General features: G+C 41.1%; 1 protein-coding gene across 4 annotated transcripts in view; it reads left to right on the top strand.

The window, feature by feature from the left end:
* trmt61a (tRNA methyltransferase 61A) overlaps positions 1 to 13,165 on the top strand; it is a 55,380-nt gene extending 42,215 nt beyond the window's left edge. For all 4 annotated transcript variants that reach the window (XM_041214471.1, XM_041214473.1, XM_041214472.1 and 1 more), the window contains exon 4: positions 12,512 to 13,165. In XM_041214471.1, coding sequence (XP_041070405.1) covers positions 12,512 to 12,825 — 314 coding nt within the window. In that variant the 3' untranslated portion in view covers positions 12,826 to 13,165. The remainder of the gene's footprint in view (positions 1 to 12,511) is intronic.
* Positions 13,166 to 16,081: the final 2,916 nt, after the last annotated feature.

Below are 16,081 nucleotides of genomic sequence, written 5' to 3'. Positions count from 1 at the left end.
CCTATTTTTGTTTTCCCTCCATTTTACATGCACTATGCTTTTTAAATAAATGTCTTAATCAAATCACAAGACAGCTAGGCATTTAGCATTTATCTGATGCTATTGCATAAATTAATTCTCTCACAAGTGTGATTCCTTAAATATTACAAATTGATTAAGAAAAATATTTTTTCTATAAGCAAGCAGGAGAATGTGATTTAAATCATTAAGTTTGAGTCAAGTGACTGGACCATTGTGAGCTTATCTGATGACTTTACTGTTCTTTGGGAATACTGCTCTGAATCACCCCTAGATAAGCTATTCCATAGCTTTACCATAAAACAGTTGTATCTTATCTGAGTGTTCAACTGTTACTTGCCTGTTAGAATCAGTTTTCCCTTGTTATAGAGCTTGTGTTAATGCAAAATCATTTGAGATTACCTATTCCCTGGATCTCCAATCCCAAATAAGATCATCAGCATAAACTGCCTCTTTCCCAATGTAAACATCCCCAGCACCTTTTTAGTCTTTCCTTAGATATCAAATGCCCACATCCATTGATCAACTTAGTTGCCCTTATTTGTACTCCATTCAAATTCAAAATGTCCCACCTGTTCACGATATCCATGATGATGTTGATATAACTGACTACTGCATCGTCCTTATGAAGACAATGCTTATCCCCACAATAAGGACACCCTTTATCATGAGCTGTTCCTTTGTTAAATGAGATGAACTAAAAATATATGTAGTAGCAAAACTAAGTCTCTATGAGATGCTTTGAGCTATCAGCAGCAGCAGAATTGTACGCACTCAATTTTTAACCTCGGGGCATGACATATCCTCATTCCTCCATCATTATCAAGCCAGAAGCTTAACCCTGGTTCAGTGGAGAGTTTAGAAAGGCATATCTCAAAAGGCTTGAAAGAGCAATCGGAAAATGTGCCACACAAGGAACAAACAGAGCGTGCACGTGCAACATTCCCTTTAAGATATGTGCATTAAGAGACCATGCAGTGCAACAAACCAGCTGTGCACAGCAAAAAGAAGTTAGAGAGAACATTGTCCAGGAGCCATGTCAGCCGTAACTTAGAATGAGGCCCAACTTGTGGAGCTACTGTACAGGCATATCTATATATCAACCACAAGAAAGATGAGGCTATAGAGAAAGCTCAACAGCCCCACAACCAACAAATCCAAGAAAAGATTTGTAATGTTAGAGTAGTTGCACAGTGATTGTAAACAGAGTGAAAAAGTTCGGACAAAAACAAAATACGATGATACTGGAAACACTCAACAAGTCAAGCAGCATCTGTGGAGAGAGAAACAGAGTTAACATTTCAGGTTCAGATGAAAGGCCACAGACTGGAAACATTGTTTCTGTTTCTCTCTGCCCATACGTTGCGAGATCTGTTGAGCATTTCCAGCGTTTTCTGTTTTTGTTACGTGAAAGGTGGGAATTTGATGAGTGTAGAAATGCAATGCATAGGGAGAAAGAGGCGCTGCTTTTTCCCTCCAGTATGTGTAGTGGTTTGTGTAAGCATGAGGCAGTCATGTTTAAAAACTTTTGTTCAGTATTTTAGTCCTTAACGCAAGTTAGTGGGTAGAAAAGGAAGAAAAATTTACAACATTCTCCCCCGTGAAGTTTTGATGGCACAGCCAATTTTTTAAACGCACATTATCTTTCAATATTTTGGCGCAGCCATGCAAACATAATATTCAACTCATAGCAATGTCTGCATAATACTTTCAAGGCTGCTGTACAGTCAAGCACACATGCAGTTTAGTGGAAACACTGGATATATGTGGAAAGGCACGGACTAGTCAGGGATGGTCAGCATGGATTTGTTAAAGGAGGGTCTTGCCTCACAAATTTGATTGAATTCTTTGAGGAAGTGACAAGAAGGGTTGATGAAGGTAGTGCAGTGGATGTTGTGTACATGGATTTTAGCAAGGCGTTTGACAAGGTCCCACATGGCAGATTGGTCAGGAAAGCAAAAGCCTATGGGATTCAGGGTAATGTGGCAAACTGGATAAAAGGTTGGCTTTGTAACAAGAAACAAAGGGTAATGGTCAATGGATACCCTTGTGAATGGAAAATTGTCTCAGGTGGTGTTCCACAGGGCTCGATGTTGGGACTCTTGCAGTTTGTGTTATATATTAACGATTTGGGCATGAACATGGGGGGCACGATTGAGAAATTTGCAGATGACACAAAAATTGGCCAAGTAGTGGATAGTATAGAGGATAGCCATAATCTCCAAAACGATATAGATGAGTTGGTGGAGTGGGCGGTAAAGTGGCAGATGGATTTTAACATAGTGAAGTGGGAGGTCATACATTTAGGGAGGTCAAACAGTTACAGGGATTACATAATAAATGGGAATATACAAAGAGGGGTAGATGAAGTGAGAGATCTTGGCGTACAAATACACGGGTCCCTGAAGGCAACCGTTCAAGTAGACAAGGTTGTAAAGAAAGCATATCGAATGCTCTCCTTCATTGGCAGAGGTATAGAATATAAAAGTGAGGATATAATGTTGGAATTGTATAAAACACTGGTGAGGCCACAGCTGGAGTATTGTGTGCAGTTCTGGTCACCACATTACAGGAAGGACGTAATAGCTCTGGAGAGAGTGCAGAGGAGGTTTACAAGAATGTTGCCAGGGTTAGAAAAGTGTAGCTACGAGGAGAGATTGTATAGGTTGGTGTTGTTTTCCTTAGAAAAAAGAAGGCTGAGAGGTGACTTGATTGAGGTGTACAAAATTATGAGGGGAATAGATAGAGTGGACAGGATAAAATTGTTTCCCTTGGTGGAGAATTCTAGAACCAGGGGACATAGATTCAAGATATGTGGCAGAAGGTGTAGGGGGGAAATGAGGAAGAACTTTTTTACATAGAGGGTAGTGGGTGTCTGGAATTCGCTGTCCAAGTTGGTGGTAGAGGCAGAAACTCTAAACTCTTAAAAATTACCTGGATCTGCACTTTAAGTGCTGTAAGCTGCAGGGCTATGGGCCAGGTGTAGGAAGGTGGGATTAGAAAGGGCAACTGGGTGTCCTCGGGCTGGCATGGACAGGATGGGCCGAATGGCCTCCTTCTGTGCTGTAACTTTTCTATGGTTCTATAAACAATCTAGACTAAAATACAACAGTGCATGTTGGTACCTGGTCTGCAATATGTGGGAGTTTGTGGACAACGGGACCCCTGAGTGAATACATCTGCAGTAGACATCTCTACCTTGAATACCTTTGGCTCAGTCATTGAGCTGGACTGTGAGTTGGAGAGACACCAACTGAAAAGGGAAGGGGAGAAGTATCTGGACAGTTTGCTTCTGACTTTGGTCACACTACATAGGTGCAGGTTCAGAACAGGGTGCGTGTGACCGATAGCATGTAGAGTAAGGAAAATCTCGGCAAGATAGAGAACAAGAGGATTCACAGAAACTGATCTTTATCCAACAAGTACAATGTACCTGAAGGTGAGGATAAGGATAAGAATGCAGACATGGCACCTTGAAACCAGAGGTTGGCCAAAGTTGGGGGGAAGAGGAGGGAGATTAGGAGAGTAATTTAAAGTTGTGGGAGATTCAATAATTAAGGGATCAGATAGCACCCTTTATAAGCAGGATCAAGAGTCCCATATGGTATGTTACCTCGCTGGCGCTCAAGTGACGAATATCTCAAATGGCTTGAAAGGAAATGGAGAGGGCAGGGGAGGATCCAGTTGTCATGTTCCACGTTGGAGAAGAGTGTTTGAGTACCACCAAGAACTAGGAGCTAAATTAAAGAGCAGGATCTTGAGGGTTATGTCTCTGGATTGACATAGGGATAAGCAGATTGAAGGATTGAGCACATGGCAAAAAGAGGGGTTCCACTTCATTGGACGTTGGCACCAGTACTGGGATAGAAAGGAACCATACCATTGGGACAGGCTCCACCTGAACTGGGCTGGAACAAGGAAGGGTCCTAGCGCAAAGGATAACTAGAGCAGTGTCAACTACTTTAAACTAGTAAATGGGCTAGAAACCTGGAGTGGAAAAGGTAGTATAAATAATAGTTTGAAAACAAACAAAAGGCAAGAGAGTAAAGGGACAGTCATTTATTGTTATTTAGGCACTACAAGTAAAGGGAAAACTAAGAGATAGGAAGTAATTAAACCAAGAGAGAAAAGTAAATATGTGACAGCTTAGAGTGTGTGATCCAAATAAGTATTCTTTATATAAACGCATGGATTATAAGAAACCAATTGAATGAATTGAAGTTGCAAATTCAACTTGGGGTTACGACATGGTAGCCATTATGGAGACATGGCTGCAAGATGGTAAGGACTGGGAACTAAATATGCCAGTTTATACAGCCTACAGGAAAGATAGGAAAAATGATAGGGGGAAGAAGTAGCCTGAGTGATTAAGGATGAAGTCACTTCACTGGTAAGAAAGGACATTATGATGTAAGCAGGCAGGCAGCAGGAGACTTTATGGGTAGAATGAAGAAATAGAAAAAGATTTATGACAGGTGAGAGTTGTAACTCTTTCGAGTACACACCCATTTCCATCTGTTTCAGATGAAGTTACATTGTTTCATGGTTTTGCTATTGTGAGATTTGAACTCTTGATCTTGGGGTTACAAACCCAGTACCATAACCACTTGGCTATTTAGGCCAAGCCAATAATATACATAGGTGAGAGTTGTACATAGGCATCCTGGTAGCAGCTGTTAAGTGGCAGATTGTATAACTACAGAGATTGGACAAGCATTTAGCAAAGGCAGAGTGATTTTAATGGGAGGTTTTAACTTGCATATAGATGGGATAGGCAGATTCGCATATGTCAGAAAGATAGTGAGTGAAATTCTTGTGTGTGTCTGGGATGTTTTCTGCAACAATATGTCATACAACCAACAACAGGGAAAGGTATAGTAGATTTAGTAATGAGCCAGATTTAGCTAACAGCCTAATGGTGCATGAGTATTTCTCTAATAGCAATCATAATATGCTCGACTTTAATGTAAGGAAGAAACCTGAAGCCAGGTTTCTAGATTTAGGTAAGGTTGACTTCAATGCACTGACATAGAGTCTGCCCACAGTGCACTGTTAATGGGTAAAAGGGAGAAGGAAGAATCTAATGTGATACAGACCCAAGTTACACCCCTAAGGGACAAGAACTTTACTTACAAAAAGAAAATCCATGGATGACTTAAGGAATAAGAGGCAACATAAAACTAAAAGGAAAAAACAAAAAAAATGCAATCTGGGAAAACTGAAGGAATACTAAGAACAAAGGGTGACAAAACATATTGAAAGGGAATATGAAAAGAAACTAGAGAAGGATGTCAAAATGAACAGAATTTTTACAGCATCAGCGGAGAAGAAAAGAGTTGACGTTTCGAGTCCTCATGACCCTTCAGCAGAACTGGGTGAATCCAAGGAGAGAGGTGAAATATAAGCTGGTTTAAGGTGGGAGGAGGTGGGGGGGAGAGAAGTAGAGAAGTGGAGGGGGGTGGTGTGGTTGTAGGGACAAGCAAGCAGTGATAAGAACAGATAATTAAAAGATGTCACAGACAAAAGAACACAGAAGTGTTGAAGTTGGTGATATTATCTAAACGAATGTGCTAATTAAAAATGGATGGTAGGGCACTCAAGGTATAGCTCTAGTGGGGTGGGGGGCATAAAAGATTTAAAAATAATGGAAATAGGTGGGAAAAGAAAAATCTATATAAATTATTGGAAAAAACAAAAGGAAGGGGGAAGAAACAGAAAGGGGGTGGGAATGGAGGAGGGAGGTCAAGATCTAAAGTTGTTGAATTCAATATTCAGTAAAGTGCCTAGTCGGAAGATGAGGTGCTGTTCCTCCAGTTTGCGTTGGGCTTCACTGGACCAATGCAGCAGGCCAAGGACAGACACAGAGGCCTGAACAATCCCCATCCACCACTACTCTCCTCCGTCTGGCTGAACTTGTTCTCACACTGAACAATTTCTCCTTCAACTCCTCTCACTTCCTCCAAATAAAAGGTGTGGCTATGGGTACCTGCATGGGCCCCAGCTATGCCTGTCTCTTTATGGGGTATGTGGAACATTCCTTGTTGCATTCCTACTCCGGCCCCCTTCCACAGCTCTTTCTCCGGTACATTGATGATTACTTCGGTGCTGCTTCATGCTCTTGTCAGGACTTGGAAAAATGTATTAATTTTGCTTCCAATCTCCACCCCTCCATCATTTTCACGTGGTCCATCTCTGACACTTCCCTTCCTTGACCTCTCTGTCTCAATCTCTGGTGATAGACTGTCCACCAATATCCATTGCAAGCCTACCGACTCCCACAGCTACCTTGACTACAGCTCCTCACACCCCGCTTCCTGTAAGGACTCCATCCCATTCTCTCAGTTCCTTCATCTCCGTCGCATCTGTTCTGATGATGCTACCTTCAAAAACAGTTTCTCTGACATGTCCTCCTTCCTTAACCGAGGTTTTCCACCCACGGTCATTGACAGGGCCCTCAACCGTGTCCGGCCCATCTCCCGCGCATCCGCCCTCACACCTTCTCCTCCCTCCCAGAAACATGATAGGGTCCCCCTTGTCCTTACTTATCACCCCACCAGCCTCTGCATTCAAAGGATCATCCTCCACCATTTCCGCCAACTCCAGCATGATGTCACCACCAAACACATCTTCCCTTCACACCCCCTGGCGGCATTCCGTAGGGATCGTTCCCTCTGGGACACCCTGGTCCACTCCTCCATCACCCCCTACTCCTCAACTCCCACCTATGGCACCTCCCCGTGCCCACGCAAAAGATGCAACACCTGCCCCTTCCTCTCTCCTCACCGTCCAAGGGCCCAAACACTCCTTTCAAGTGAAGCAGAATTTCACTTGCATTTCCCCCAACTTAGTCTACTCCATTCGTTGCTCCCAATGCGGTCTCCTCTACATTGGAGAGACTAAACGTAAACTGGGCGACCGCTTTGCAGAACACCTGCGGTCTGTCCGCAAGAATGACCCAAACCTCCCTGTCGCTTGCCATTTTAACACTCCACCCTGCTCTCTTGCCCACATGTCTGTCCTTGGCTTGCTGCATTGTTCCAGTGAAGCCCAATGCAAACTGGAGGAGCAGCACCTCATCTTCCGACTAGGCACTTTACAGCCTTCCGGACTGAATATTGAATTCAACAACTTTAGATCTTGAACTCCCTCCTCCATCCCCACCCCCTTTCCGTTTCTTCCCCCTTCCTTTTGTTTTTTCCAATAATTTATATAGATTTTTCTTTTCCCACCTATTTCCATTATTTTTAAATCTTTTATGCCCCCCACCCCCATTAGAGCTATACCTTGAGTGCCCTACCATCCATTTTTAATTAGCACATTCGTTTAGATAATATCACCAACTTCAACACCTCTGTGTTCTTTTGTCTGTGACATCTTTTGATTATCTGTTCCTATCACTGCTTGCTTGTCCCTACAACCACACCACCCCCCTCCACTTCTCTCTCTCTCCACTCACACACACACACACACCCCACCACCCCCCCCCCCACCTTAAACCAGCTTATATTTCACCCCTCTCCTTGGATTCACCCAGTTCTGCTGAAGGGTCATGAGGACTCGAAACGTCAACTCTTTTCTTCTCCGCCGATGCTGCCAGACCTGCTGAGTTTTTCCAGGTAATTCTGTTTTTGCCTAGGAAACTAATATTGAATCAGGGACAGGAACTCATCAAAATTAATGTCAGCAAAATAACTCTCATGGGGAAAATAATGATATTAATGAGTGACACCACCAGGACTAGATGGTTGGTATTCTTGGATTTTAAAGGAAGTGTATAGAGTTGGGTCGCAGTTCAGCCATGATCTCATTGAAAGATGGAACAGGCTAGAGGGGCTGAATGGTCTACTTCTGTTCCTACCTTTATCTCACCTGGTTGAAAAAAATAGTGAATAGTGAGGCCTGTGATGGATGGAGGTAGTTCCATGAATATCTCTGCCCTCAAGAATCGTGGGGTTCAGTACTTGAGTGCAAGAGGCAAAGCTAAAATTTTCGCAAAAATATTCAGCTGAAGTAATGTGTGGGGTGATCCGATTCTGCCTCGTCCCAATGTCCACCTGGAGGCGTGTGCAGCCAACTCAGTTAACTCTAGATAATATTAAGAAGCAGATGGATACAGCTATTAGACTTGCAAGCAGATTCTCCCATCAGTGTTCACTGTCATTCATATGGAGCTGTAAAATAGGTTCTGCTTAGTTGTTTTTTGAGTTTGTTTCAATTTCTAAACTTTCACTATGATTCGAAGAAGAGTTAAATTCAGCTGGTATTGGAATACAAATTTGCTGAGATTGGTGTCTCAGCGGAAATTGTAGGAAAATCTTGTTAATTTATTAGCTTTATCGTCAAAAATACCTGGCATACTACTTACAAAAATGCATATAATGTTAAACCAAAAAATAGTTTTTACGAAAAAAGTATTTTAATATCATTTACGATTAAATATCATTGGTATCAAATATGAACACATTTTTTTGTCTGTATGGTGAACTGATGCGCAATGACAGCTGGATTGAGGCTGATGAGATGGGTTTCTCACCAAGCAACCTGCAGCCATTGTGAGAGCTATGCAGCTAGTATTTTATGCGCATGGGAACAGCTATATTTATTTGACAGAACAAAATGGCCTACATAAGATACAAGAAAAAAATGAGACGGTAACAATGAAAATGTGTGCCAATGTTACAAACTTTAAAACTTAAGCATTACAGTATGGATGAAACCAAATAAGCAGAATATGTTAATTGTCTATTGTGATTCAAATTTTCTCCTGGCTAGCTTCCCATCTTCCACCCTACATAAACTTGTACTCATTAAAAAATTGCCCATATCTTAAATCGCAGAAAATTCTATTCATTTATCACCCATCCTTGCTGTCCGACATTGGCTCCCAGTCTGCCATCGCCTCACCCTTGTTTTCAAATCTCCCCATGGCCTTGCCGCCCCCCGCCATCTCTAACCTCTTCCAGCCCAACCACCCTCCAAGAGTCCTGCCTTCCTTCTACATCCCTGATTTTAAGCGCCCTAGCATTGACAGCGGTGCTTTTACTGCCTTGGCCCTAATTTCCCTAAATGCCCCACCTCTCTTCCTCATTTTGTGCCTCTCCCTTCTTTAAAATGCTCCTTAAAACCCACCTTAAGTGTCCTGTTATTTCCTCCTATGACTCGGTATCAAATTTTGTTTAACATTCTTGTGAAGAAATTGGAGCATTTTTGCTATGTTAAAAGTGTGACATAAAAGCATAGAAGTTGAGATGTAATTAGATATCATCAAGTTAGCAATTCTCAAAAGTGCTTTGGGTTTGAGGTATACTGCTCTCAACCAAATTTGTTAGATAATCTAGTTTAGGATGATGACAGGGTTCCTACAATTGGTCCCTACCCTTTGCATGCAGAGGAAAATTGTCTGGGGTTCTTGCTCCAAAACGTCTATCTTTTAACCCTTGCTGGAAGTTTATGTGCGTGGACTTGGATGAGGGCAAATCAAATACTTGCGATACCATCATAGTTTAATAGTCTGCCAGCACAATCTGCCCGTCAATAATCCAACGTGAATAATGGCCACTTGAAAGAGATACTGGACCATTACTGATGCCCATGAAACTGTACCCCAGCAAAGAACCAGTGTCCAAAGAAGGGGAAAGAATTGCCAGAGAAAACCAGAGAAGTGCATGAGGAGCAAAAGCATGGGCTAAGAAAAGGCTGTTTGGTCCACCAAGTACAATGAATAAGATTCAAGAGTCACTTAATTTGCAGAAGGTTGGGATCCAGATGGTTAAAAGCTGTGCTGTTAAGTAAGAAATGCTGAGGCAGCAAGGGTGGGGTTGCAGCAAATGGACAAGAATCCAGAGATGGCACATTATTTGACATACAAGGAGGCTGGTTGCTGTGGTAAGAGCACTTGTAGGAAAGGCTGATAATTTTGTATTTTGAAACTCTACAAAAGAACTATTATTAGATATAACAATTATTAACCAATGAATAGAAGAGAAAGCCTATTCGTCTTGGTTAAATCAGGTTCTGATTTGAATGTCCTTGTATGTTATTTTAATTGTTGCATTTATTTTTCTTTGAATCCCTCTTGGAGGTTGGGAGGGTCAAACAGCCCTTTTTTTAATATATATGGGAAAGTTGTTCAGTGGTTTAAATGGCATGTCCGGTTGAGTGATTCAGAAGGACTTGGTCTTTATCAAGTTAAGTTTTCCACCCATCAACTATAAATAGGTATAATATTCAGGTCATGAATTCAAGACCTTTGGGTTGATGGGGAGAGTAGGTGTTAAAGAAGGTGGTTTGCCAGCATTATCTCTTACTTCAGATTTGAAAGATACAAATTTTGGAGGCTGAATTCAAAGGATAAATTTACACTGATTGCCATTTGGCTTCCTTTTGCTATATATTTTGTAAGCAACCAAGGCTAGAGGTAGTGAAAATCTACTTGAACCTGGTACTTGATTGGTTTTTCAAAGCAACAATTACTGCATACATTATATCTGTGAAATGCTTTTATTTAATCAAATAGAATTCTGCAATGGTTGTAAATAGCTGCCATTTGATAGGTTCTGTCATTGCTAGAATAGCTTGAACAGATTCTCTGATTAAAGTTGGTAGGTTGAAGTGTACTGGCTATTTTTGAAAGTAACTTAAGGTGATTACAATGCAGCCTTTACTCAAGCAGCTGACAACATGCAGATATTTTCTAAGGTCATTGTTGCTGTTGAATTCCATTGAGCTGCACAAAATATGGGTTTCAAAACAACCTGGAGCAATCTCTCAGGTTGCAAATGGAATAAATGTTTTTAACTTGACTTAACCTTTTCAAAGTTTTGCTGCGATTTGCAGTTTAGTAAAATTACATTTATTTTGAATAATTAATCCACAGGGAATCTGAGGCACAAGGTCAGGACTTTCTTGTACTGTCCTTACTGATGATCCTTGATTTGATTTGGATGGGCTTTGGGAGTAACCTCCCTTATCAGTCATCTTGAAGGGGTGACTTTGCACCAAAGGCAAAAATTTAAAGCCGCATTTTATTAAGGGATATTGAATCTTGAGGCTTAAAGCGTGATTAACACCCTTCCTTCTTAACAATTTATTGCAGCTTAAAAATGGAGCATATATAAAAATTAAATTTTGTTAGTAGAAAGCATTAAACCATTTAAAATATTAACAACCTGGGGGAAAATGCTCTATTAATCATATTGACAATGTTACATGTAGAATTATTGCATAGGATGTATAATCCAAACAGAAAAATGATGAGGATAAGGTAGACAATGTAGAAGTGCTCCAACAAATAGGCTGGAAAGATTAATTATTAACAATACCATAGTCACCATTTCACTGTGTATATCAATGACTTGGATGAAGGGGTAGAGAATTGTAAATCCAAGTTTACAGATGACGCTGTTAGGATTTACAGTAAATTCAGTACATAGGAGCAGGAATATCCCAAGGGACATAAATAGATTAAGTGAGTAGGCAAATCAATGGCGAGTGGAGTTCAATGTAGGGATGTGTGAAGTCATCCACTTTGGATTTGAAGGACAAATCGGAATATTTTCATAATGGGGAGAGGCTAGGAGCTGTGGAAAAGCAAAGGGATTTGGGTGCCTATGTGCATTTGTACAAAAAGTAATCAAGAAGGCTAATAGAATGTTAGACTTTACTCGGGGTGGTGGGGGGGCGGGGTTGTAATATAAAATTGAGGAATTGATACTTTAGTTGATTGGTTAAACCCCCAACTGGAATAATGCTTTCATATTTTGTGTATTTTTCTCGTGTTCTACATTCTTAAAGTTCTTAATGAGTAAAAATGCCCTTGGGCAAGTTTCTGTATTCGGGGAAAAGGTTGTCCCATGGTTCTTCTCCAAAGAACTTTGTGATTGACCTCATTATGAAAACAACATCGACCATGGAGGGTTTAACATGCCAATACATCTTCGATTTTATTTTACAGTGCAGCCTGCCACCTAATCCTATTGAGTTGTATAATCACTCCTGACCTTTTCCATCATTTCTGTGCAGGTCCCATGATGTGGCTTTGTTCAAATCAGATGTTAGGTTGCTGTCTAATTTACAAAACTGCTTTGAATTCCATAGGATTCCTTTGCATTCGTTGAATTTTCGGTTCATTCCATCATATTGGGTTGTCACCTCTACAGTCTTTGACCACAGGAGGAGGGGAGCCTGGTGGGGGAGAGGAAGGGAACAATCATGATCATGTTGAATTAATAAAATAACAGCGGTCTATATGAATTTAAAATAAGGTGCTAAAAAGAGGGAAGTGGGGCTGGTGGGGAAAAATTAGAACTTGAGGGATAAAGGAAAGGGACAAATGAGAAATGAAGGATAAAGGACAAATCAAATGTGTGTGTGTCATGGTTTTCAAACAAAGATAGAAAGGTGAACGTTAATTAATTTTGTCTGTGATGGGTAGAATGGACACATGGGATGTTTTAATTATTTTTAATATCTAAATGTCTTTTTTTTAATGCAGGTGGAAGGATCTGTTCTTTCTCTCCCTGTATTGAGCAAGTACAGCGCACCTGCCTTGCTTTGACTGAGCAAGATTTCATGGATATCAGTACATTTGAAATTCTTCTCCGTGTGTATGATGTCAGGACTGTGAGCCTGCAGCTCCCTGACCTTGGTACAGGAGACACAAATAACCAGGACACACCAGGCGACGTGAAGAACCAATCAAAGGAAAACAGCTGGACTGATTCACAACAGTTTAAAAGTGGTGCACCTCTGAGAGAGATGGCAGGTCATACTGGGTATTTAACCTTTGCTACAAAGTATCTCTCATAGGCACTGACAAATGTTTTATTTTCTCCAAAAAAAAAAGCTGGAATCTGGAATCAAATACCACAGAGTTGCATTTATGTGGAGTTGGTTCAGTAATGCATGCCAAGAATGACAGCAAGAACATAACCTTTTACTCTGTTTTTGCAGAAAATGTCGGAGAAACAGCATTGAATTGAATGCAAAATCAGAACATGGGCTGTAAATGGAATGAATCAGTGGGCTCTAAACCACATATAAATTCCATGTGGGCATGTTGTGCTGGCCTTCTTTCATCTGTCCTTTGTTTCTTTAGAATTTTTTTTTTATTTAATTGATTTTCTAATAAATGTTTTATATACAAGAATATTAAGTGACTTTTGCTTACAGTAAATTTTGAAATGTACTGGTATGATCTGATACATATAGACTGAGGCTGCATGCACACATAAGCATGAAATAATTGGAGAGTGATTTTGATGGCTGACTTACATGGTGATGGTTGTACTTGTTTATAAACGATGTGGTATGAAAACATTCCAACTTTCCACTTTGTGTTGCAAGACTGCTCACTGTGTTTGGAAATGTTGGCAAGCTGGAAAATTCATTTACGGGTACACATGGCTACTGTCTATATTTGAGTTTTAAGTACTGCAAGACAGCAAGATCCTGAAACTTGTCTTTCTGTAGAGAATATTCAGTTAATTTCAAATTTAGGCATGGAGCTCAAAAAAAATTCAAAATTTACGAAGAACCAGAAGAGGAGGCCAGGTAACCCTTGTAGGCACCCTAAGACCATAAGACGTAGGAGCAGAAGTATGTCATTCGGCCCATCGAGTCTGCTCTGCCATTCAATGAGATCATGGCTGATCTGATAATCTTCCACTTTCCTGCCTTTCCCCCATACCCCTTGATTCCCTTACTGATTAAAAATCAGTCTATCTCAGCCTTGAATATACATAACAACCCAGCCTCTACAGCCCTCTGTGATAAAGAATTCCACAGATTGATTACCCTCTGAGAGAAGAAATTCCTCCTCATCTCTGTTTTAAGTGGAAGCCCCCTTATTCTGAGATTATGCCCTCTGGTCCTAAACTCTCCCACAAGGGGAAACAACCTCTCAGCATCTACCCTGTCAAGCCCCCTAAGAATCTTATATGTTTCAATAAAGTTGCCTCTCATTCTCCTAAACACCAATGAGTACAGGCCCAACCGGCTCAACCTCTCCTCATAAGAAAATCCCACTATCCCCAGGATCAACTAGTGAACCTTCTCTGGACTGTTTCCAATGCCAGTATATCTTTCCTTAGGTAAGGGGACCAAAATTGTTCACAGTATTCTAGGTGTGGTCTAACTAGTGCCTGGTATAGTTTTACCAAGACTTCCCTATTTTTATACTCCATTCCCTTTGAAGCAAATGCCCACATTTCACTTGCCTTCCCTATTACCTGCTGAACTTGTATGCTAGCTTTTTGGGATTCACGCACAAGGACTCCAAAGTCCCTCTGTTCTGCAGCTTTCTTCAATCTATCTCCATTTAAATAATATTCAGCTCCTCTATTCTTCATGCCAAAGTGCATAACCTCACATTTTCCCACATTATGTTCCATCTGCCACATTTTTGCCCACTCACTTAACCTGTCTATATCCCTCTGTAGACTCTGTGTCACCCTCACCACTTGCCTTCCCATCTATTTTTGTGTCATTTGCAAACTCCGTCATTAATATATATTGTAAATAATTGTGGCCCCAGCACTGACCCGTTTGGCACTCCACTAGTTACAAGTTGCCATCCTGAAAATGCCCCCACATCCCAACTCTCTACCTTCTATTATTTAGCCAGTCCTCTAACCATGCTAATATACTACCCCCAACACCACGGGCTCTTATCTTATTAAGTAGCCTTATGTGTGGTACCTTATTGAATGCCTTTTGGAAATCCAAATATATTACATCTACTGATTCCCTTTATCTACCCTGCTTGTTACCTCCTCAAAGAATTCTAATAAATTTGCCAGGCATGATTCCCCCTTCATGAAGCCAGGCTGACTCTGCTTGATTATATTTTGCAGTTCAAAATGCTCTGCTGTTACATACTTTATAATAGACTCTAACATTTTCCCAATGACAGATGTTATGCTAACTGGCCCATGGTTTCCCTCCCTAGATACAGCCCCTACCTCATCACATGCTTGAATGACTAGTTTCTGTCTGCCCTAGCTTACTCGGAAGACTAGGCAGGTCACTCTGTGTGAAGAATATTTCCTGACAGCATGAGTTTACATGGAAAGTATAGAAAGAGACCAGCTGAATCCATCGGTTTGTCCCATTCAAGTATCCCAAATTGCCCTGCAGAAAATGAAATGCTTTTTCAGCATTGTCATTATTGTAACACCGAAACATGCAAGGCAATTTCATGTGTAAGATCCGAAAACCAATAATAATTTAAATGTTCAGAATCATCTGTTTTAAGGTATTGGCTGAGGGACAAATACTGGCTGAAATACCTGGCAAATTCCCTGCTCTTCAAAAAAATCTTTCATCGACCTGAGGGAGTTGACAGGTCCATGGAAGTCTCATCTGAAATGTGGCACCTCAATAGTGAAGCATTCCTTTAATAGTGCACCGAAGTGCCAGCCCAGACTCTGTATTTGATAGGGGGAGATGGTGGCATAGTGGTCATAGTGGAAGGATGTTCCCGATGGGGGAGTCCAGAACCAGGGGTCACAGTCTGAGGATACGAGGTAGACCATTTGGGACTGAGATGAGAAATTTCTTCACCCAGAGAGTGATGAGTCTGTGGATTTCGCTACCACAGAAAGTAGTTGAGGCCAAAACATTGTATGTTTTCAAGAAGAAGTTAGATATAGCTCTTGGGTCGAAAGGGATCAAAGGATATGGGGAGAAAACGGGAGTAGGCTATTGAGTTAGATGATCAGCCATAATGAATGGCGGAGCAGGCTCAAAGGGCCAATGGCCTACTCCTGCTCCTATTTTCTATGTTTCAATGTCACTGGACTAGTGATTCAGAGGCCCAGGCTAATGTTTTGGGGTCACAAGTTCAAATCTGTGATCTCTCCACTGAACCAGGGTTAAGCTTCTGGCTTGAAAATGGATGAATGAGGGGTCTGCCAGGCCATGAGGTTACAAATTGTGGCTGCATGCAATTCTGCTGCTGATGATGGCTCAAAGCATCTCATAGAGACCGAGTTTTACTACTACATATATTTTTAGTTCATCTCATTTAGCAAGGAAACAGCACATGATAAAGGATGTCTTTACT

This window comes from Carcharodon carcharias, chromosome 20 (genome assembly GCF_017639515.1).
Source record: "Carcharodon carcharias isolate sCarCar2 chromosome 20, sCarCar2.pri, whole genome shotgun sequence".
In the NCBI taxonomy this organism is placed as follows: Eukaryota; Metazoa; Chordata; class Chondrichthyes; order Lamniformes; family Lamnidae; genus Carcharodon; species Carcharodon carcharias.
The sequence above is the reverse complement of the archived record's forward strand: the minus strand, read 5'-3'. Positions and strand labels throughout refer to the sequence as shown.